The 23,469-nt window shown below is 41.4% G+C and overlaps 1 protein-coding gene across 5 annotated transcripts in view; it reads left to right on the top strand.

Annotated features, from left to right (window-relative positions):
* Positions 1 to 23,469, top strand: part of LOC122059842 — a 127,834-nt gene that overhangs the window by 76,734 nt on the left and 27,631 nt on the right. For all 5 annotated transcript variants that reach the window (XM_042622879.1, XM_042622880.1, XM_042622878.1 and 2 more), the window contains 2 exons: positions 12,835 to 12,968; positions 13,344 to 13,410. In XM_042622879.1, coding sequence (XP_042478813.1) covers positions 12,835 to 12,968; positions 13,344 to 13,410 — 201 coding nt within the window. The remainder of the gene's footprint in view (positions 1 to 12,834; positions 12,969 to 13,343; positions 13,411 to 23,469) is intronic.

The raw sequence follows: 23,469 nt of genomic DNA on the forward strand, positions 1-23,469 counted from the left end.
TAAATACTTGTATTTTTTTTCTTCTTTTCTTTATATTTATAATTTTGTTTCATAATTATGTATTTATATTATATGTTAATATGTTAGGATGATTAATGATTGATGATTGATGAAGATGAACTTAGTTTATTCACTTTATTGATTTGTTTTTCTTTATGAATATCTTACATTGGTATGAACATGAACATTTAATATTTATTTAACATATGAGTAATAGGATTCAAATAGGATTTGAGCCAAATAGATTGGTTTTATAAAAAAATTATACAAGAATGCTTTAGTTGATAAGGCGACGCTTTATGCCCACCTTATCGCTAAGGCGACGCTTTATGCCCACCTTATCGCTAAGGCGCTCTGAAAGACCCTCAAACGCCTCCATCGCCTTACCGCCTTAAAAACTATGGGGTTTGGGATAGGAAGTCCATGGGCAATGGCCATAGTGTAAGTATAGGAAGTAGTGTCTGAAGTGTTAGCGGAGCCTGCTCGGTTGGGGCCTTCCAAGGCCAGAGATCCATAGACGGAGGGTTTGCCTCCCAAGACAAGGTCGACGATAAGGGTAGTGGACTCCATCAAGACCAAGGTCCCAAAGGAAAGGGCTTCCAAAGGGGCCATGGTCTTAGAGGGGTGGAGCCCACCAGCTTACAGCGAAGTAGCGATGGTAGGAGGACCGGTGGTGATGGAGAGACCTTCCAAGGTTGGCAAGAGGGAGACCAATGGGGGGCAGGGGCCCAAGGGAGCATTTTGGGAATTTCGATGAAGAGGTTGCAGGCAATCAGGATTCCGAGGAAGTGCAACCAGAAGTCACGGAGGGGAGAGACATCGTGGATCAGGTAGTAGGTGGCGGGTAAGGGAGGAGGCGGATTCAGGTTCAAGGCTGGAACAGTGGATGGAGGTTAAGTGTTAATGGGTGCAATAAGTGGGTCAGCCAAGGTGGAGCAAAAATGGGCCAGGTGGTCGGGTGAGTGAGATGGTGCGAAGAGATGGCAGGGTTGGTTGTACAGATTCCTCAGGTAAAGGGGATGGATGGTCTTTGGGGAATTTTGAGAAAGTATTTAGTAGCTGGACCGAGAGAAATAATTTAAGGGGGGTAATAGGATGAACCCAGTTTAGGGGGTTTTTCAAAGAATTAAAAGGCAAGTCAGAAGGAGGAGTCAGGGTACAAGGGATAAAGGATGAGGAGGCTTGCGTAGCACAAAGAGGGAAACCTTCGGGAATGGGTAGTATGGGTGGTAGGGAAGAAGCAGGGGCAACAATCGAAAATTTTGGAACAGCAAAGGAGGAAGGCGGCAACCCAAAAGAAGGCAGAATGGAGGGATCAGACCCATCACCATCAAGATTCTCGAGATCTGAGAATCGGTTCTTTCCAACGGTTGCTAGCAAATTTGAGGAATCAAGCAAGGTTTTTCTCGGAGACATTTGCAGTGGTCATGATTTTTGACGAGGGGCGACTGAGCTCAGGGATGCTCTAATTTTCAAAGACGATGATAGAGTTGATCTTCTTATTTGTTTTTCTTTTTCTTTGAACTGAGAACTCAGCGCCATTTGAATGCATCGGAAGAGAAGTATTCATCACTGGTGGCGCATGAATACCCTTTGAAGAAGAATTTTTTCCGCAGGAATCTGTAAAGTGACCGAAGTAGTTGCAGAGAGTACATGATGGAGGCCTCTAGTCATATCTCACATCTTGGGTTAAGGAGTGACCTTCACTGTCAATCACAATCACAGAGGAGGGGGGCGTCTGGTTTGCTTGGACCTCAATGCAAATTCTGGCAAAGGACAATTTGTCCATTATCTTTGTCCTCTTGTTGGAGTAAAGTGGCTTTCCGATGATGGATCCGATCATGCTCAAACCGATGGGTCACTAAAAGTGAAGTGGGAGGTTGGGAGGAGAAATCCACAGGGGAATGGAGGAGAGGGTTGAACAACTGAAGGAGGTGTGTTGATCCCATTGTCGCAGGAAGATTGGCTTCTTTCTAACGAACCAGGAGCCATCGTCTAAGGCAAAGGACTTATCCAAAGGGGAGGAGAAATAAAAAATAAAGGTACCATTTTCAAGAACAAAGGCTGAGAGAGTACCCGAAGGCTTTCATTGCTTAGTGAGAGAGGTTTTAACTGAGGGAAAGTGGGGACGACTGCCAATGAAGGAGCGTATGACGTAGTTGCTTCAGCAAAGGATTTCGGAGTCAAGGAGCCCCAGTGGATAGAGCCCGACAGGGGTGGAGTTAAGAGAAGAAGGTGGGTAGAAAGGCTAGGGAGTGGCCGGCGGAGGGAGGCAAGGAGGAAGGGGAGGAATTGGTTGCAGTAGGGGTGGAGCTGGCTACAGTGTTCCAAGGCCTGCTAAGAGAAGGAGGAGCTGGTGGTGAAGGAAGGGGGGAGGAGATGGAATCTACAGGGTCTAGGTTAGAGCAGATGGGGGGCTGTCGAAGGAGAAGGGGGCATGGTTCAGTTGGACATGGTTACGGGAGGTTCAGGGAGGGGGAGATTGGTCAGAGTCAAGAGAAGGGTAATGTAAGTTTACTAAGCATGATCAATGAGCTAAGAAATAACAAAAAAGGAAACTAATGGACTGATTCTAACTCTCTAAATTGACTTAAGAAATAAATTCTAATTACCTTGCCTCACATATAAAAAGGAAACTACTAAATTACTTGACCACTAAGCTAGCCAAATAGGAAACAAGTTGAAAAAAGAAACAAATCTTCCTAAGTTACAAAGCTTGCTTGCCAAGATAAAACAAATAAATAAAAATATAAACTAATATCTAACATCCTAACAAGTGCTGGCAGCATCTTTCCCAAGCCAGCTGTCAATATTGGACCCAAAGGTACTGTTCACGTGAACAGTACCTGTATGAACAGTAACAACAGGTTGGCTGTCCGATTAGAGAAAAATAAGGCTGGTTCGATATATGAAACTGCACCAAAATTGGGCCAGCGTTGAACTCTTCTTTTGACAGCTTGATCTACATCACTCGAAGAGGATCCCTATGGAGCAGATTGTAATGCCGGTGCCAATGCTAGTGCCAGTGCTGTGTTATGCCGGTGTTGGTGCTGGTGCTGGTGCTGGTGCCGGTGCCGGTGCCGGTGCTGCTGCTAGTGCCAACGCTGGTGCCGGTGTTGGTGCCAGTGCTGATGCGGCTGGATGGTGGTGCATCCCGCATGGTAGGCAAACATATCCTTATCTGTAAAATTTTCCATAGTCAGGCTACAACATCAAGTTTATCTCTTCCAGAAGAGACTCTGGAGGAGATGTTTCCAAAGGAATTGGAGTTTCAGTTCTTGAGAGCAGATTTAAAATTCTTGAGCTTCTTCACAAAGGCAATGAGGGGAGTGGAGTAAGCATAAACAAGGATTTCCCATGCTTCCTAGACTATAGGAAGGAAATATTGTGTAGGGACCACATGCCAAAGAATTTAAAAGGCTTGGGACCAAAGGAAGGTGGGTGTGGACACGAAGAGAAATATGAGAATGGTCAAAGATGTCAGGGAGCTGTTATGACCCAAACCCAGATACAGGTAAGGGTATAACCCTCGTGGGCAATGATCAAATGATCCAAAACATTCACAAAAAATCAAGCATATGAGAGCTCATAACAATTCAAGTGTCGACAAAATAAAGTAACTCAAATATAAATATCCCAAAATGATACCTACTAGTGGCAATCTAAGGTGTGATCCCAAAATAAAAAAAAAAAAAAAAAAAAAAAACACTTTGCCGGAGTTTACATGAAACAGCAGCCTACTACAATCATCTACTAAAGAAAAATAAATTAATAGAAAGCTTCAGGTCGTCCTCGAGATCCGCTTCCATCATATCTTTATCTCAAATATCTATGATGTTAAAATAATGGATTAAGCTCACAACTCAATAAGGGAAAATAGTAAGAACATATCACAAGGCAACAATCAACCAGAAACAACAGTTAAAACAAGCAGTTTTGGTTTCTCAAACCACTTTTAATAAAACACGATCATTTAAAAATACCCCTTTTATCACACTTTAGCCGACATTGAGGGAAATAAGCTACAACCGCCCATAATACAAGAGTGAAACGCGGCCCCCACAATCACACTGTCGTCACCACTCTGTGACTAAATATACACCACTATGCATAGTGGGTATAAGTCCCACGGCTCAACTGAACACCCCTCTCTGGTCTGATATGGAGTAGTCTATTTACCTTCACACACTGTCTCTTTTCACACTCACAAAAATCACCTTTCATCAAATCACTTTCTTTAAAACAGAAACATAGGTAAAATCTCCATGTAAGAATCAACATCAATATACATCACACTAATAGTCACATATTAATTACTCCCATAAACTCATGTCACGTATAAACACAATTCAAAAGGTATAAGTCAATACATATCAACGATACAAGCACACCAAACATCACATCATACAATCAAACCACACACCTGTGGTGTAATCCCACTATAATCCACTTACCTCCGTTTGCAAAAGTGTTACCTCCCCTTTGAGTCCCAAGTGTCCAAGAGGTCCCAATCTAAAATTACTAATAGCATGTATTAATTACTATCTCGCCCAAGATTTGGGTCCCATAAAGAATATTATATGTGGTCCCTATGAATTGAATCCTATACCTTGATATAAAATAATATTAGATTTGGGTCCCAAGAAAAACCCTAATAGGTTCTAAGAAAACCTTAACCCTAAAACAAAACCCTAAAAACAATAATGGTCCCAAAAACCCTAAAACCAAATCATTTTGGTCCCATATTGGGTCCCAAAAAGAATATTCATATAAAGAAACCAACATCTGCAACTTAGGATAAGACCCATATTGAGTCACCAAAGAAAAACCAACAGAACCAAAAATTTAAGCTAAGGATAAGAGGAAGCTTCCCTGGAGTAAGCAGAAAAATAGAGAAGTAGGTACCAAAATCCCCCCCTCTCCCTTTCTTTCTTTCTTTCTTTCTTATATTTCTTTCTCTCTCTCATGATTCTGCTTTCTTCCCTTCTTTCTTTATTTTTTCCCTTCTTTTTATAGCCCACTCCTTTCTCTATGTCTCTCTTTGCCCCCTCTCACGTCTCTCTATCTCTCCTTTCTCCCTCTTTCACGTCTCTCTCTACCCCCTGTCTCTCTTTCTCCTTCTATCCTTCTCTCCTCACTCATGTCTCTCTCTCTCTTCCCCTACACTCCCACGGATCTCTTCTCTTTCCCCTCTTTTCCTCTCTTCTTTTCCTCTTCCAACGTCTCTCTCTTTTCCTCTTCCAATGCCTCTTTTTCTCTCTCTCTCCTATACTCCACGGTTTTCTCATCTCCCCACTCCCACGGTTATGTCTAAATGGGGTGGGGTCTACCATAATTAAAATAAAATGATCTTAAAAAATAAAAGAAAAAGAATTCAATTAAATAAAATCCCTATTACTTACTACTAACTAGACTTGAACCTAGTACCTCTAGATAGTCAAGGTACCAACCGCTAGGCTAACTCATTAAGTCATTAATTAAAGCCTAACTTTAATAATTTAAGCAAGCTTAGAAAATAACATAAAAAGATATATATTCTAAGGTTTCAAAATTTTGGGCATTACAAAAGGTCGAAGCAAGTATGAGAGAAAGGAGAGGAGGGCCAAGCCTCATTGATAAGAACCCGATCGAGCTTATAGGCAACCCTAGCAGAACCACTCTTAAGGTTTTGCTAATTGAACTTGGCACCAGACCATCTTAGGTCATTCAAGAAAATATCATTGATATAGTCGTTAAAAGCTTGAACCAAAGGGAGGTCGATGGGAATGCCCCTGACCTTCTCATGGCTGGCTTTGACAACATTAAAGTCTCTAGCTGGTCCCCAAGGGTGGTGGGCAATAGAAGCAATAATGTCACATAGATCAGACCAGAGGGAGAGTCGATTTGGAGCTTTATTAAGAGCATAGATGGTAGTGAGGAAGCAAGGGGAAAAGCTAGATTGGGAGGAAAAATGGATAGGCAGATGGCTTGGGAAGAGGAGGAGATGACAAAGACATTAAGAAGAAGGGGATTCCAGAGATCCCAAATACGCCCGTTAGGACAATGAGCATAATTATAGATAAAGGACCAGGAAGGAGTAATAGAAGAGGTAATGTCGAGGGTATTGTTCTCAAGGGCACGGGTTTCAAGAAGGAAACAGAGGGATGCATGGGAGGATTTTGTAGAGGAGCGGATAAAAGCATGCCTTGCGGGACAATTGAGGTCACACATTCTAAGTGGTCCAAGGGATCATTTAGAAGCGGGGGGGTTAGGGCATCAATTGCTTGAAGGAGCGGAGATGATGCATGTCCCGAACAAAATAGACGGAAGGGGTTTTATGCCTTCGATGATATTCCTTAAGGGGAGAGGATAAGGAAGGTGAGGGGGTCGAAGCTGAATAAGTAGTTCCTTTGGAGAGAGCCGATGATCGAGTGGATCTGGGTTTTTTCAGGGGCATATCCGCAGTGACAGTAACAGAGGGAAACACAACGCCTTTCTTTGCAGCCCTGGAAGATGTGGGAATTGTTTCGACGGAGCCCGACAGAGTGTCGAATAGGGCATGGTTGATTATAGGGGCAGAGCCAGTGGGAGGCCCAGACCAACAATAATGTTCTCAGGAGGGACCTAAGAGGACCCGAGAGCCGATGGGGAACTGTTTGAGATTTAAAAATGACTGTAAGTGTACGGATCAGTGTAGCTAACGGGTCGAACACAAAGAGAGCAGCCACTTTATTTTAGGCTTCTTCTAGTAATGCGAAAGTGCACAAATTAATGATTGTGATCTAATTCTAACTACTGCCCTAAAACATATGCATTTAAAAACGTCCTAACCAACACATCTAGGGAAATTAGAATTGAAATTGCAATAAAAATTGAGCGACCTAACCATTCACATCTAATCCTAACCATTCGTCATCTAGGAATTTAAATACTCAAACCACGCAATTAAAAGCAAATAACTGAAAGTAAAAGTGCTGAAATAAAAAGTGCTGAAAAGTAAATAAATAAAATAAAAAGGGGAAAAAACTAGAGAGAGGCACACAAGTAGGTGTCTCTACTTAATTGGAGGGATGCACCATAAATAATATGAGCTTCCCTACTTGACCAGAGAGTACTCTTACAAGGGCTTTTCTACTTGGCTTTAGGTGAAGGGATACAATATAAATAATCAAAATAAAAGGATGGTTCAATGGCTAGAGAGGGGCAAAGCCAACGCATAATCTAACCATGAACCTTGGGGGAAAGGGAGAGCAATAATGTAAAACTGAAAATTTAACACCTAATTTAAGAATGAAAGGGTAGTAAGAAGAGGGAATGAGAGGGGGTGAGAAGACTATTGTAGAAGCCTACTTCAAGACTTGAACTTGAAAACTTGATTGAGATTTGAAATACTACTAGTACTAAAAACCAGATCTGGAATAAACCAAATCTGAAATTTCTAGTACTAGTGAAAGACAAATCTGAAGAGAAAAAATTGAACTTGAAAGACATGCTCCATAGCTTGTTCTTGTCACCTAGAACTAAGCCTAGAACTAGAAATTAAAATTAAGGTAATTTATAGCGCCACCCCCTGGAGAATGCCACAATTATAAGAACACCCCCTCTGTTTCACCAAATTAGACTCAGACCCCCTACCGTTACTCATTATTAAGGAATATACATTATTTGCTGATGCCAGCAACTATATTTTATGTTAAATACCAAAATGCCCTTATTAAATATGAAGAAAACGTATCAAACGATTCAAATCCATTTGTAATAAGAAGGAAACAGAACAATAAAGATATAGTTTTCAAGAAAGCATTGATATCTGCTACTGATGAATTCTCATAATATTTCCAATACCTTTAAAGAGGGAGGCCAATCGTAACTTTCTTTTAAAATTTTTTCAAGAATTAGATACCTCTAAACCAGAAGAAAATTCTGAGAAAAAATGAAGGTAAAGTTAGAAAACGAGAAAACCCAAGAATCCCATTCAGATTCGAAAACGAGAGCTTTCCAATAAACAAAATTTGGTGGGAAAAAAAAATTCCGTAATTGCTTAAAATATGCACCAGAACATTGAAATACAGTCAAAAGGGTAAAGCAAAAATTCTGAAATTAAATTTTTGCTGAAAGATAACACATCAGATCATTGACTTCACCGTTTTAGATAGCCTTAAACCAGATTCAACCCACAAACTAGAGGAATTAGAATTGAAAAAAAAAATTTAAGATGGAGAAATGTTAACTTAGAATTATAAAGATCGATCAGCGGTGAAGAAGATCGAATGCGGATGCAAAGATCGTCAACGAAATCCAAAAGAAACCCCTCCAATCATCAATCTATTAACAAATATCTGGAGAAATTACTTGCAGATTTTCACTAACAGCACCGGCCTTACCATGAAAATCAGTTTATAGGCTCTGAAAGAACTTTCTCATCTTACAATTCACACTAACATGCACCAACGAGGCCTGGTCATTGTAGTTGCCGCTGTGCTAAGATTCACATTCTCTTGAGACGCGTTGGTCGGTTATATCACTATGATCAGATCAGGTACAACCAAACAACATCTTTCTTTAATTACTTTCACTTTGATATGTTCTCTTTAAACCTTGGTGATCGCAGAGCTGGTTCTCCTGGTCTTAGTGGCCGTGTCGACCCTGCAACCGGAAAGTTCTCAGCTCTTGTAGAGCTCTCCATTGTTCTTGGCAAAATCATGTGTTCTCTTCCTCAAACCTTATCTCAGCTGAAGAACTTTTGATTCTTCGCCATAAGCAAGAATTTCATTTCAGGCGAGATACCAACTTCTCTCGCCGATCTCCGGAACCTCCAAACCCTTGATTCCTCCATCCATCGGAGCAATCCCTTCACGGTCTAATGAAGAGGATTTGGTAAAAATCACTAGGGTATAATGGTCATTTTAATTCATCACTTAACAGCAATTGACAACAGGGGGTCTGAGTCTAATTTGGTGAAATAGAGGGGGTGTTCTTATAATTATGGCATTCTCCAGGGGGTGGTGCTATAAATTACCATTAAAATTATTACACCTATAAATAACTTGAATAACATGAACCATAAAAATAAAAAAAACATTGCATTCATTAAATAAAACCAATTACAAAAGTGTTTAAAGTAAGAAAAACTAAGAAGAACCAGAACTAGAACTAGAAGGAGAGCACAACTAAAAATTAGAGAAAAAGAGAGCAAAAGAGGGACAACCCCTTAGGGTTTAGTGGACTCCCTTTTATAGGGAATAAGAGAGAGAGGAGGACGTCCAAGGGTGGATACCCTTACACGATTTTATGGTGAGGTGGAGGGAGGAGAGAGAAGAGAAAATGAGATAGGAAGTAGAAGGTTCCCACGATTTTTCTTTCTTTTTTTTTCTCTTTATTTTCTTTCTTCTTCAATCTTGCGCAAAGCCCCCCTCTTGGATGATTTTCTTCCCTTGATTAGATCGATTTGGACAATATTTTGTTTTATTAGGAAGTTCCATCCATGCCCTTGCATTTTTCTTTTTTTTTTTCCTTTTTTCTTTCATATTTTTTCTCTCTATTTTCTCTCTTCTTACAACTTGTGCACAACCCTCTTGGCCGACCTCCTTTAAGTGATGAGTAGGAGAGAAAATATTCCCAAAAAAACCTCCAAAAAATGGCAGTCAAGAGGTTCGAACTTGAGACCTCCTGGTGAGGTAGGGATTTTTGCACACCACAACTCACCAACTACGCTAGGTAGTTGTTCTTACCAAAAATGAATTTTCAATCACTTAAGGGTGTGGTCCTTAGATGCTTGTTGGCTTTTGGAATATTCTTTGTACCCCCGGGACAATTGCAGACGGGCTGGTTCTGCATCTTGGTTCAGTTCTGATCCATTATTCTTTTTCTGACACGAAAGAATAATCACTTGTACAGGTGACTAAACGGATGTGTACTTTTAATGCAACAGTCCATGTTACTCAGAATTTTGTCCTCTTCGCAACCATGGAAAGAAATAGGACCTCTTTATATGTAAAATTGGAGATATAGCGCCCGATAGTCCTTAAGGCCTTGAAAATATAAAACCTGCAAAAAGAGAGTAAAACCCAAGGTAGCTCCATTCTAAATATGTAAAATGTATGTTTTACTACTAGATTACACACATAAATGTGCTCATCAGGAACTTTCCAAGGTTTCATTCTGGGGGAGGGAGCCCAGAGCAGCCGAATGATCAGAGGCAATATGATTCTTAAGAGGGGCCTAAGAGGACCCGAGAGGCGATGAAGAACCTTTTAAGGTTTCTACCAGGGGCAGTGAGCCTAGAGCAAGAGGGTAAGACACAAGGAGAGCGGGAGACAAGGTCACAGAGGCAGCAGCAGAGGGAGGGGAGGAATCCTTTAAGGGACAAAAGGATCCTTGCTCAAAATTCTGAGAGGTAGCAATAGTGGCGGTAGCAGAAACGATGTTGTGGGAGGGCAAAGCACCTTCTAAGGTGGAGACTGGCAAGTGGGCAGGTGAGGGAGGAGCGAGAACATGTTCGAACAGGAGGGCAATAGAGGAGGCAGGCATTAGTGTTGAGAGAGCAGGAAGGAGAACCAAAGAGGCAGCACGACCAAGGGCAAGGGGCACAAGATGGACCTGTGCAGACCAGAGAACTAGTGGGGCACCTTCCAAGGTGGAGGAAGTAGAGGGAAAGTTGATAAGGCTCGCCATAGCAGGAGTAGCGAAACCAGGGAGAGAAGGCAGAGAACTGGGTAAGCGAGAAGCAGTCGAGGGCATTGGGAGGAGGCCCGCAAGGAAGGGATGGTCAGAGGAGGTGAATGGTTGGGTAGGGAGGTCCGAACGGGTAGACAAACCCAATGATATGACTCGAATTGGGGCTTAAGGAGGCATCGGGCTGAAAGTGGTTTACAAAGGCGGTAAGGTAGGTCGGATCAGTGAAGGTGGAAGGCCGAACCGAAGGTGGTTAATAGAGGTTATGAGTGTTGCTGGGAAGAGGGTGAGGGTGAGTGGTGGGGTCCACAACAAGGAGGATGGATGATGTGTCGAGTGGGGTAGAGGATAAGTCGATGGAACGGTTTATCAAAGTTGTAGCTGCAAAAGGGAGAGGGTGAGGCAGTGAAGTAGCGAAGGGTGCAGAGGCCATAGGGTTCACAAGTGCAAGGGCATAGGGTTTTAGCGAGGCAACAGAGCCGTCATCCTCAGAACAAGAAAGGTCACCATCATCAGCATCTGAGGCAGATAGTAGGAGGCTAAAGCGATTGTGCCTAACGGAAAAGGGGTCGTAGTCCTTTGGATCATGTGAAGTTGGCCTAGTGGACAAAGGGTTGTCTTCATCATCAGGTTGAGGGACAGCCATGGGGATTCGGTTGTGTCTACGCCAGTGTCAGAGCTTTTTCCGACCACGATGATGGGTTGGAGAGGGAGAATGACCATGCATATTATTATTTCTAGCCAGGGAGGCACTCGGACCATTTGCAGGGATAGATTCAGCAATTGGCGATCTAGGAGAAGGAGAGACGGTATTTGTATAGGAGGATTGGGGGCACAAGCTTTGGAAAGATGTCCAAAGGATTTGCAAATCTCACAATGAGGAGGGAGCCATTCATAACGTACTTGTTGCTCAAAGGAAAAACCTTCAGAATTCATGATGGTAACAACAGAGGGAGGAGCTTCATCTGCAGAGATTTCTACACAAATTCGCGCATTAGCAAGCCGATCCATGATTTTAGTTCTCTGATCACAAAATAAGGTCTTGCCAATGGTAGAACCCACAATGCTAAGACCTTGAGGGCACCAAAAATGACGAGGAAGGTTTGGCAAGGCCACCTAGATTGGGATGGATTTGAACTCGATTTTGTTGAAGATGGTATACTGATCCACTGTCTCAAGAAGATAGGCTTTTTATCTTTTAGCCAAGGTCCTCCTTTAAGGGCTTTCTGTTTATCTTATTCCATGGAGAAGTTGAAAATGAAAACTCCATTGTGCAGCATGAACATAGAAGACTGGCTGTGCGCTCGCCATTGTTTTGGACAAAGAGGACTTGACGATGTTGAAAGGGGGTCTACTCTCCAAGAAGTGCCTGATCAAATGGAACTTCCACTTAGCAATTTCAGGCTCAAGAAGGCCTGAAGGGCACAGGTCAACCTTCAAATCGTCGACTACTGAGGGGGGACGAAGAACAAGAGATGGCCATCTCTGGAGGGGTTGTGGGAGGAATTGGCTACAAAGGCCCAGGTCTTGGCAGAGGGAGGAGGAGAGGTAGGGGAAGGGTTAACGCTGGAGGGCGAGGGATTGGGAAAGGGAGAGGAAGGAGTGGAGGTAGGAGAATTTCTAGCCAGAGGCACTGCTGGAAAGGTGACGGACATAAGAGGTTTTGAGGGAGCTTCTCTCATAGGCTTAGGGGGTCAATCAGGAATCATTGCCTTGATATAGCTTTTATGATCAAAGGATTTCTTCAAGGCTTTTCTATAGATGAGTTTTTTTTAGCATACTTGAGAAGTTCCTTCAGTTTTCAAACTACTATTTATATGGTGAAAATAAAGATTAACTCAAACATTGGATCTTTTAGTTAGAAGTTTATATCAGGGATCATTTTGACAAAAATTGGAAGTATTTAAGATATATTGTTGTATATACTACTACTGTTTGAGAAATTCATATATTTATGTTTTGAATTGTAAAATGTGTATTTTATTTATTTTATTTCTGGGTATTGTCCTTTAACCACTTGAATTACTTGATGGAAAATGTGGCATGCCTTACCTTCAATATTTACACAATTAATAATTTTGGGGTGGAATTTCATTGAATAAAAACCTTGCTGTGATGTCAATGCTTTTTTCCATTAAACTAAAGTACTTTCTATTCTCTTTGATCATTCTTAATAAATAGATGAAACGTAAAGATGTTGGCATCAGGAATATTTATGATGCACGTGCACTAAGGGTGATTGTTGGGGATAAAAGAGGGACACTACATGGAGCTGCAGTTGAGTGTTGCTACAATCTTCTTAACATTGTACACAGGTGAATGAAGATGTCATATTATTCTTTCTTTTTTTTTCTTTTTGGAGAAAAATTTCTAAGCCAAAGGTGTTCCATACATGCCTGCTTTCCATATATATTTCAGTTATTCAATTTTTTTGTTTAAACTCTGCCTGCATATATATTTTTTATAGTCTAGTGATCATATTGAAAGAACTCTGTTTCAATTAATTAGCTAATGATTTTAATGCATGAGTAATACTTTACTATTAAGTCAGGATAAATATTGTATTCTGGCTCCTAAAATTGAGTAGAAAATAGTGAGGTAGTGACTTCATTGCTTTAGTTACAACTTAAAAAAATGCATTATCTTCAACTGAAACTGAATTTTGGCATTCTTCTTCTTCTGCTATGCAGGCTTTGGACCCCCATTGATGGTGAGTTTGATGACTATATTGTTAATCCCAAAGGCAGTGGATATCAGGTCAATATCCTCCTATCTAAGAGTCAATACCATGTTCTGATTGTATGACCAATTGAATCCTACATAGCTTGAGAAAAAAGATAAAAAGGAATCTGAAAGAAGATCAAAACATTACCTGACTAAACAATGATAACCTGTTTGCTGCGCTGAAAATGATTTCGGCTGATTCGATTATTTGCTCTTTTTTTTTTTTTTTCTATGTCATGATCCAAACCCAGATATTGGTAAGGGTACAGCCCTGTCAGGCAATGATCAAATGATCCAAAAACTTCACCAAAAACCAGACATATGAGAACTCAAAAAAATTCAAGTGTCAATAAAATAAAACAACTACGATAAAATATCCCAAATCATACCTATTGGTGGCAATCTAAGGTGTATTCCCAAAATAAAAAATAAAAAATAAAAAAAAAAAAAAAAAAAAAATAAATAAAAAAAAAACTTTGTCAGAGTTTACATGAAACAGCATCCTACTACAATCATCTACTAAAGTAAAATAACTAATAGAAAGCTTTAGGTCACCCTCGAATATGCTGCATCTCGTACCACAAATCTACTCCTAAAATGTCATATTTAATGGAGTGAGCTTACAACCCAGTAGGATAGAATGTAATAAGGGAACAACACAGAAACAACAAACCACATACAATGATTAAAAACGATTACTTTTATTTTCAAAATTATCTTTATGTTTAAACATAACCATTTGCAAAAATCCCATTTTCACACTTAGCCGGAATTGGGGGAATTGAGATGCTACCATTCCGGGATATGAGAGGGAAACTTGGCCCCTGCAAATCACACGATTATACAATCACACTGTTGTCACCCCCTCTATGACTAAATATACACCACTATGCACAGTGGGTATAAGTCCCGCGGCTCAACGGGACACCCCTCTCTGGTCCGGTACGGAGCAATCCACTTGCCCTCTCACACTTTCATAGGTTCGCTCTCTCACAAAACCACATTTAGTCACAATAATAAAAACACCAATCAAGATATTTTAAAGAGTGCTTAAAACGACATCCACGTTGACTCAGGATCCCTTTTCAGTATAATTTAATATCTAGCACATATGACATAGCATACACCACATATGAATATAGCTCAATTACAACATTCAACAGGCCATTAAAATCATCTCATGCAGACAACACTGTGGTGTATACTTACTACAATTCCACTTACCTCCGTTTGCAAAAGTGTTATTTCCCTTTTGAGTCCCAAGTGTCCAGGAGGTCACAATCTGAAATTAGTAATATCCTATATTAATGACTATCTCGTCCCAGATTTGGGTCCCATAAAGAATATTATACTTGGCCCCTATGAATTGAATCTAAGTCCTAGATTTGGGTCACACGGTTTGGGTCCCAAGAAAACCCTAACACTAAAAACAATTAAAAAAGAGTCCCAAAAACCTTAAATACTGGGCATTTGATTTGGGTCCTATATTGGGTCCCAAAAAGAATATTAGATTTGATCCCATATGAAGAAACCAGCATCTACAACATAGGATAAGACCCCTGTCCCAAAAGAAGAACCAGCAAAACCAACAATTTAAACTATAAAATAAGAGGAAGCTTCATTACCTGGTGTGAGGAGAGAAGTATGCACCAAATCCCCTCTTTCTTTCTTTCTTTCCTTCTTTCTTTATTTCTTTCTTTATAGACCACGCCCTTTCTTCTATTCCCCCTCTTTTTCTCTCTCCCACACTCCCACGGTTTGTCTGCAAGGGTGGGGTCCACAACAATTTGAAAGAGAAGAATGTTTTAAAATAAAAGAAAAGAAATAATTTAAATAAAAACCCCCTTACTTACACTACTAACAAGATTGAACCTAGGACCTCTAGATAGTCAAGGTACTAACCACTAGGCTAACTGATGTAGGGGAAACCCTAGGCAGTAAGGCTCCTATATAGGGTGGCTATCTTAACCACAATAATCATGGACTGAACTCTGAGTGTGGGTAGTCAGTAAGATTGAAAATCAGCACAAATGATTTAAATGCAAGTTTTAAAACCAAGAAAACCTTAGAAGCAATAAACAATAAAGTTCCTAGGCAATAGCATTGACTTAACAGAACTCGATCAAGCAATATGGGGGTGGGAACAAGTCATAATAAAGTACCAAAGGGGTGCATGCATTTCAATCTTCTTAACAGTAATAAATACTATGCCCAGTCCTCAGTTTGCAGTCAAGTATTGAACAGAAATCATTTACTGTTCATATGCAGGAATATCACAAAGGTTAAATATAAGCAACCAAGAAAGGAAGGCTGCAGGGATTAAGCATGTAACTGGGGTGAGGGGGGTACGAATAGAAGTCTGTATTATATAACTTAGTAACAGCAGGCAAGGGTTTCTGGTTTGGGGAGATACAAGAGAAGAAAAGAAAAACCAGAAGTCAAAGAATAGAGGAAGAAGAGAGGGGGGGGGGAACAGCTCACCTTAACTGCCGATAGAGAGAAGAGGAAGAAATCCCATTGCTGATGAGAAAAGAGAACAGAGAATCACATTGGGGGAGGGGAGAACAGAGCTTTGCGTCATTCACAATTCTGCTTTCTTTCTTCTTATTCATTCATTCAAAAATCTGGCCATCGGCCTTACAATGTATTTATAAAATAAACTCTAAGAAAAAAAAAAATCCAAACAGAATCTGCTAAATAAAAGAGTTCTAATACTTTAGGAAACAAATAAAAGGGATAAAAGAAACAGAATCTGCTAAATAGGTAAGGAGTCCTACCCTCTTAGGGAAATAAGAATACTACTTAATTAAAATAGATTTACTTCCTAATGAAAGAAAAAAGAAAATAAACTCCTCCTTGCGTTGAATGCTAGTGGGGCCCATATACAGCTGTTTAAGTTCTTGCGTGGCTATCCAAAGGTGGGCCCCAATCTGAACTTCATCCCTCCAGCCAAATAAAGCCCAGGCTAGATGGTTCTCTGTGTCGCCTCCTTTGGTAAACCCTAAAACTTGGACTGGTGTCCCATCAACTCTCCCCGGCTTGAAAGAATTCACCCCCGGTGAATTAAAACTCATATGATGCTCAAGCATGTCCGGGTTGAGCTTTTGAAGCTCCTCCATAGTGATCCATGTACTATCAATCTCGGGATGCCCTCTCCATTTGACCAAGAACTCTCGTGAACCTCCCTCTCTTGTGGATATAACTTTCTCGTCAAGGATTCCCTCGACCACTTCAGCCCTCTTGGCAATTTTAGGTATAGGTGGTATGGAGGTAGGGGGAAGGGAAGAGGCATTATCAACAGTGTCATTGAATACAAAAGGGAAATTCTCAAGGTCATCTGGGTAAAAGGAAACAACAGTAGATGTGCAGTGGAAGGGGACAAGGTCCTCTACATTAAAAACATTGCAGATTCCCATATCGACTGGAAAATCAAGGACATAAGCATTGGTACCTACTCGTTTGAGAACCTTGAAAGGACCAGCACTACGAGCATGTAGTTTGCTCGCTTTCCCTTTGACAAATTGTTGCAGCTTGATTCTGACCATCACCATATCGCCTTCTTGAAATTCTTGTAGTTGCCGATGCACATCTACCCTAGACTTATACTGACCATTGCTCAGTGTTATCCATCGTTTTATGTCTGTATGTAAATCATGTATGTACTGTGCAAAGGACTCGGCTAGCGGGGAAGTTCTAGAGTTAGACACAATAGGGACAAGGTCTATGGGGGTTCAAGGTTAGTAACCTAAATAAACCTCAAAGGGTGACAGACCAGTGGTTCGGTTCTTAGAACAATTATACGCAAACTCGGCTTGGGTGAGGACTCGATCCCAACTAGTAAGGTGCTCTCCTATGAGGTAACGTAACAAATTTCCCAGACTCCTATTGACAACCTCGATCTGGCCATCAGTTTGAGGGTGGAAGGCAGAGGAGAAACGAAGCTTAGTACCCATCATCCGCCATAGGGTCCAAAAATGGCTGGTGAACTTAACATCCCTATCGGACACTATAGTGAGGGGTAACCCATGGTACTTGACAATCTCATTAAAGAAAAGTTTGGCTACTATAGATGCATTAGAGGTCTTAGAGCATGGAATGAACTGGGCCATCTTCGAAAAGCGATCTACAACCACATAAACAGAATCATGGTCTCTCGAAGTTTTTGGCATACCAAGCACGAAATCTATGCTAAGGCCTTGCCACGAGGCATAGGGAACAGGTAGGGGAGTGTATAAACCAGTATTCTACTTTTGTTGTTTGGCAGTTTGGCATGTCCTACACTAACTCACAACTCTAGCAACATCCCTCTTCAGTCATGGCCAAAAGAATCGGACCTTAACGAGGGTGATGGTCTTATCTCGACTGAAATGGCCAATGATGCCCCCAGCGTGCAATTCCCAGATCAAGAAATCTCGAAGTGAGGTCCTGGGAATGCACAACTTGCTACCTTTAAAAAGGAAACCCTCCCTAAGTAGGTAGTCCGAGCAGTTGATCGAGTTGCCTTCACTCAAGGAAGTGAATGGCTCACTAAAATCAGGACAGGTGGGGTATTGGTCCTTGACTCGCTCGAACCCTACAACCTCTACACTCATTGCCTGGAGTAACACATTAGCCCGACTCCTAGCATTGGTGCGACTGAGGAACATATTCACCCGGCTCAGTGCATCTGCAGCAGTGTTCTCGACACCAAGTCTGTGCTTGAGTACAAAAGTGCACTCTTGGAGAAACTCAACTCACTTGGCATGTCTCTAGTTAAGTTTCTTTTGGGCACTCAGGTATCTCAGAGCCTGGTGGTTAGAGAATAGCACGAATTCTTGCGGTAAAAGGTAATGTCACCAATAGTGCAATAATTAGACAACCGCATAGAATTCTTTGTCGTATGTGGAATATTGTTGCCTAGCTTCATTAAGTTTCTCACTAAAATAGGCAACAGGGTGGCCCTCTTGTCCTAGAACACCACCTATTCCAATACCAGATGCATCGCAATTCACTTCGAAGACCTTAGAGAAATCCGGGAGGTGCAGGACTGGAGCTTCAGTCATAAGCTTTTTAATCTCATTGAAGGCCTTCGTAGCACTCTTAGTCCATTGAAACTCTTTATTTTTCATGTAATCAGTGATAGGAGACATAATGGAACTAAACCGGTAGATAAACCTCCTGTAGAAAGTGGCTAAGCCATAAAAGCTTCGTACCTCATCGACATTAGTTGGCTCAGGCCACTCTATAATCGCTCTCACTTTCTCAGGGTCTACAGATACTCCCTGAGTTGACACAAAAAATCCTAGGAAGATGACTTGATCACTCATGAAGGTGCACTTCTTGAGGTTGACATAGAGTTTCTCTTGTAAAAGCACATGAAAAACCTTCTGTAAGTGATCCAAGTGGGAAGACGGGGTCTTACTATAGATGAGGATGTCATCAAAGTAAACCACTAGGAACTTGCCAATGAATGGTTGGAGCACTTGATTCATTATCCTCATGAAGATGCTAGGTGCATTTGACAAGCCAAAAGGCATGACTAACCACTCAAAGAGGCCATCCTTCATCTTGAAGGCTGTTTTTCACTCATCTCGAGGCCTAACTCTAATCTGGTGGTACCCGCTCTTGAGATCACTCTTCGAAAAGATCGAAGAGTTGGCCATCATATCCAACATGTCATCAAGTCTAGGGATAGGGAACCTATATTTGATGGTGATATTATTGATGGCCCTACTATCAACACACATACGTCAGGTGCCATCTTTCTTTAGCGTGAGCAAGGAAAGTATAGCACACGGGCTAAGGCTTTCCCTAATGAATCCCTTCTGTAACAGTTCATCCACTTGCCATTTGAGTTCAGCGTGTTCTTTGGGATTCATTCGGTAATGGGGTAAGTTCGGGAGAGAGGACCCTGGAACTAAGTCAATAATGTGCTGGATGGCACACATAGGCGGTAACTCATCAGGTAGTTCCTTAGGGAATAACCTCTCAAATTTCTTCAACAAGGGTTGTAATTCTCTAGGAGCCTTAATGAATAAGCGTGACTTATCGGTATTACTCTGTATGGCAACTAGAGCATAAATCACCCCTGACTCTAGACACTCTCCTTAAATTGTTGTTGATTTAAAATGTTGAGTGTTTTGGTGGGGGTGTGTTTGGATGTACTTCCCTTGTGTTTTGGAACCCTTAATTCCTTAGGGGTACTGGGGGGTCAGCCTAATCTTCTTCCCTTGGAACTCAAAGACACAGGTGTTAGACTTCCCATAATTGGTGACATCCCGGTCATATAACCAAGGTCTACTGAGGATGATATGGGCAACATCCATCTCTAAGACATCACACCATACTCGATCCTCATATCTTACAAAGTGTAGGGGAACTAGACACCTCAAACTAACGGGGATGGTGGATTGATCTACCCAGGCAACCTTATAAGGCTTGGGGTGGGGTTCAGGTTCGTGGCCCATTCGAGTGACAACGCTCTTGGTGACCACATTCATGTAACTCCTGCTGTCTATGGTAACGCGGTAGTTCTTGCCCTGATAACATGTGTAAGTGATGAAAATATTAGTTCGCCGCTAATCATCGCTACTCCTTGGTTGTGAGACCATACATTGCACAATACCGAGCTTGAGGTCACCGGCCTCCTTAGCATCCTCATCAGATATGGTCTCATCTGGTTTATGGTCCTCATACTCATGGTCCTGAAAACCCTTTTGGTCACCTTCTTCAGGAGTCTGCTCCCCCACATAGAGGTTCCTGTTAGGGCACTCTCTGGAGAAGTGACCATACCCTCTACACTTGAAGCATTGTTGTTGCCCACTACTCTTGGGTGCTTCTCCCAAGATTCCTTTGCCCCTATTGTTCAATTGTTGTTGTGGTGCAGTAGGGGGTTTTCGGAATCCAGTTGAGCCTTGGGGTGGTTTCCTAAAGTGGGACTCCCCAGCTTGAAAGTTCATCTCGCACTAGGTGGGGTGCCATACATGACTAGATTTCAGAGTTGAGCCCAGTAAGGAATCTAGACAGTGTCTGCTCAACATCCTCCCTAATATGGCTTCTAATTTTCAACTCATTGAACTTGCTCATGTATTCGGTCACAGTCAGTTTTCCTTGCCTTAGGGTATTCATGTCATTCAACAACTGTAGCCTATAGGTGATAGGGAAGAATTCCCTCTTGAGCCTCTCCTGCATTTCTACCCATGTTGTGATTGGCTCAAGTCCTAGGTTGGCCTGTTGGTACTCTAGGCCTATCCAAAAGTCCTGGGCGGCTCCGATAAGCTTGAACTTAGCAAATCTGTAGCAGACTTCCTCGAGCATATCATAAAACTCAAAGTACCTATCCATCTGCTTAATCCAATCTAGGAGGATCCTAGCATCAATCTGGGGGCATCTACCTTAATCATTCGCCTGACATCAAAACCCCTATCATAATGCTCATAACCCTCATCATCTCCATATTGGGTATGGTGCCTTGGGTCCTCGACCCCTACCCCGACCTCTATCACGCCCTGTGCCTAGAAAATTATCCCCTATCCGGTTATAACCATCAGTGTGGTTGTCATCGTTCTCTATCTCAAGGTTAGGGACTCTTGTTCTAGGTCCAGTGCCTAAGGTATAGTGGTCTTACCGTCCATCTGAGTTTAGGGCATTTGTCTCAAGGGCGGCAAGCCTAGTGGTAAGGGTCTAGAGACGAATAGCCTGTGCTTCCCTATTAGCCAACAATGTTTCTCGTTCAGTCCTACTGGCAACTAATTCAGTTTGAAGGTTTCCTAGAAACTCTTCGTTCTGTTGGAGGACTCTTGCCCATTGATCCGGATGAACGGTGGTACTAGGAGGTTCAGAGATGTTTTGGTATGCTCTACCACTACAGGTGGACATAAAGAAAGAGGGCAGCCAAGGTGTGGTTGCCAACAAAGACTCAAGGCCTACTTAGAATCTCCAATTGAGATAGGTAGTTGGCCCTCTCGATCCTAAGGTCAGAAATTTCCCTCTCAAGAATGTGTTTCTGGTGGGAATAGCATCCAATGGTATTTGGCCCCGCCAAACGAAGGAAAAGAGGGTATCTTCTAACCTAAGATAACACTCTTTTAGCTCAGACTCAACTATGGACAAATTGTGACAGAGATTGGATCTCAAAAGACAAGACATGTAAACAGTGATAGTGAATAGGGGAAACCCTAGGCAATAAGGCCCCTATATAGGTTGGCTATCTTTACCACAATAATCATGGACTGAACTCTAAATGTGGGTAGTCAGTAAGATTGAACAGCAGCACAAATGATTTAAATTCAAGTTTTAAAACCAAGAAAACCATAGAAGCAATAAACAATAAAGTTCCTAGGCAATAGCATTGACTTAACAGAACTAGATCAAGCAATATGGGGGTGGGAACAAGTCATAATAAAGTACCAAAGGGGTGCATGCATTTCAGTGTTCTTAACAGTAATAAATACTATGCCCAGTCCTCAGTTTGCAGTCAAGTATTGAAAAGAAATCAGTTATTGTTCATATGCAGGAATATCACAAAGGTTAAATGTAAGAAACCAAGAAAGGAAGGCTGCAGAGATTAAGCATGTAACTGGGGTGAGGGGGGTTACGAATAGAAGTCTGTATTATATATCTTAGTAACAACAGGCAGGGGTTTCTTGTTTGGGGAGATACAAGAGAAGAAAAGAAAAACCAGAAGTGAAAGAATAGAGGAAGAAGGGGGGGGGGGGGAACAGCTTACCTTAACTGCCGATAGAGAGAAGAGGAAGAAAGCCCATCGCTGATGAGAAAAGAGAACAGAGAATCACGTTGGGGGAGGGGAGAACAGAGCTTTGTGTCATTCACAATTCTGCTTTCTTTCTTCTTATTCATTCATTGAAAAATCTGGCCATCGGCCTTACAATGTATTTATAAAATAAACTCTAAGAAAAAAAAAATCCAAACAGAATCTGCTAAATAAAAGAGTTCTAATACTTTAGGAAACAAATAAAAGGAATAAAAGAAACAAAATATGCTAAATAGGTAAGGAGTCCTACCCTCTTAGGGAAATAAGAATACTACTTAATTAAAATAGATTTACCTCCTAATGAAAGAAAAAAGAAAATAAACTCCTCCTTGGGTTGACTGCTAGTGGGGCCCATAGACAGTTGTTTGAGTTCCTACGTGGCTCTCCAAAGGTGGGCCCCAATCTGATCTTCATCCATCCAGCCAAATAGAGCCCAGGCTGGATGGTTCTCTATGTCGCCTCCTTTGGTAAACCCTAAAACTTGGATTGATGTCCCCATCACTAACTCATTAAGTAATTAAATAAGCCTAACTTTAAATAATTAACCAAGTCTAGAAAATAACACAAAAAAGATATCTATTCTAAGGTTCCAAAATTTGGGGCATTACATTCTAGCCTGAACCGTAAGATTATATATATATATATATTAGATAGATAGATAGATAGATAGATGAAGGTATAAAGTAGTATGCCAATAGCTATAGCTCATAGAAAACTACACAACCAAAAAAACGATTTTTAATGGCATACGCGTGAGTTTGTACATGCTACCCATACTCCCAACAAATAGCCATTGATAGGAAGAACGAAAAAAAGCAAAAATGCACAATGCTTAGCAAGAATGATGCCAAAAGACCTCATCTATATCTAGCTTGAGTCCCATAGGCTGCTGAGACCCCTGGCCCGGGAATATCATGATATTCACTAGTGCAACTTGGTCTAGTGGCTAGGTATGAATGTTGCGACCTGGTGGTCAAGTGGTCGAAACAGCCCCTTAACATTTTCGGGGTAAGGCTGTGGAGTTATCGACCCCCCGCATTGGAGCCTCGTGCACCAGGTATGCCTTTTTTTCTTTTTTCTTTTATTCTCTAGTGCAGCTTGGAAGCACTAATTATTTCTACTTCCCTCGACTATTAACCCTATCGACCTTCCCTGTTACATGTTTAGGGATGTGTTATAACAGAATTATCCTTTTATTTCCTCACTCTTCACGTATTATAAAAACAGAAAAGTGGTACAAGTCCCACTTGACAAGGAATGGATTATTATTCCTCTTCTATAAATATCCAAATTTTGATGCCTAATACCCTATTGATAGTTCAAACGGTATAGGAACAATT

This window comes from Macadamia integrifolia, chromosome 13, assembly GCF_013358625.1.
Source record: "Macadamia integrifolia cultivar HAES 741 chromosome 13, SCU_Mint_v3, whole genome shotgun sequence".
Lineage (NCBI taxonomy): Eukaryota > Viridiplantae > Streptophyta > Magnoliopsida > Proteales > Proteaceae > Macadamia > Macadamia integrifolia.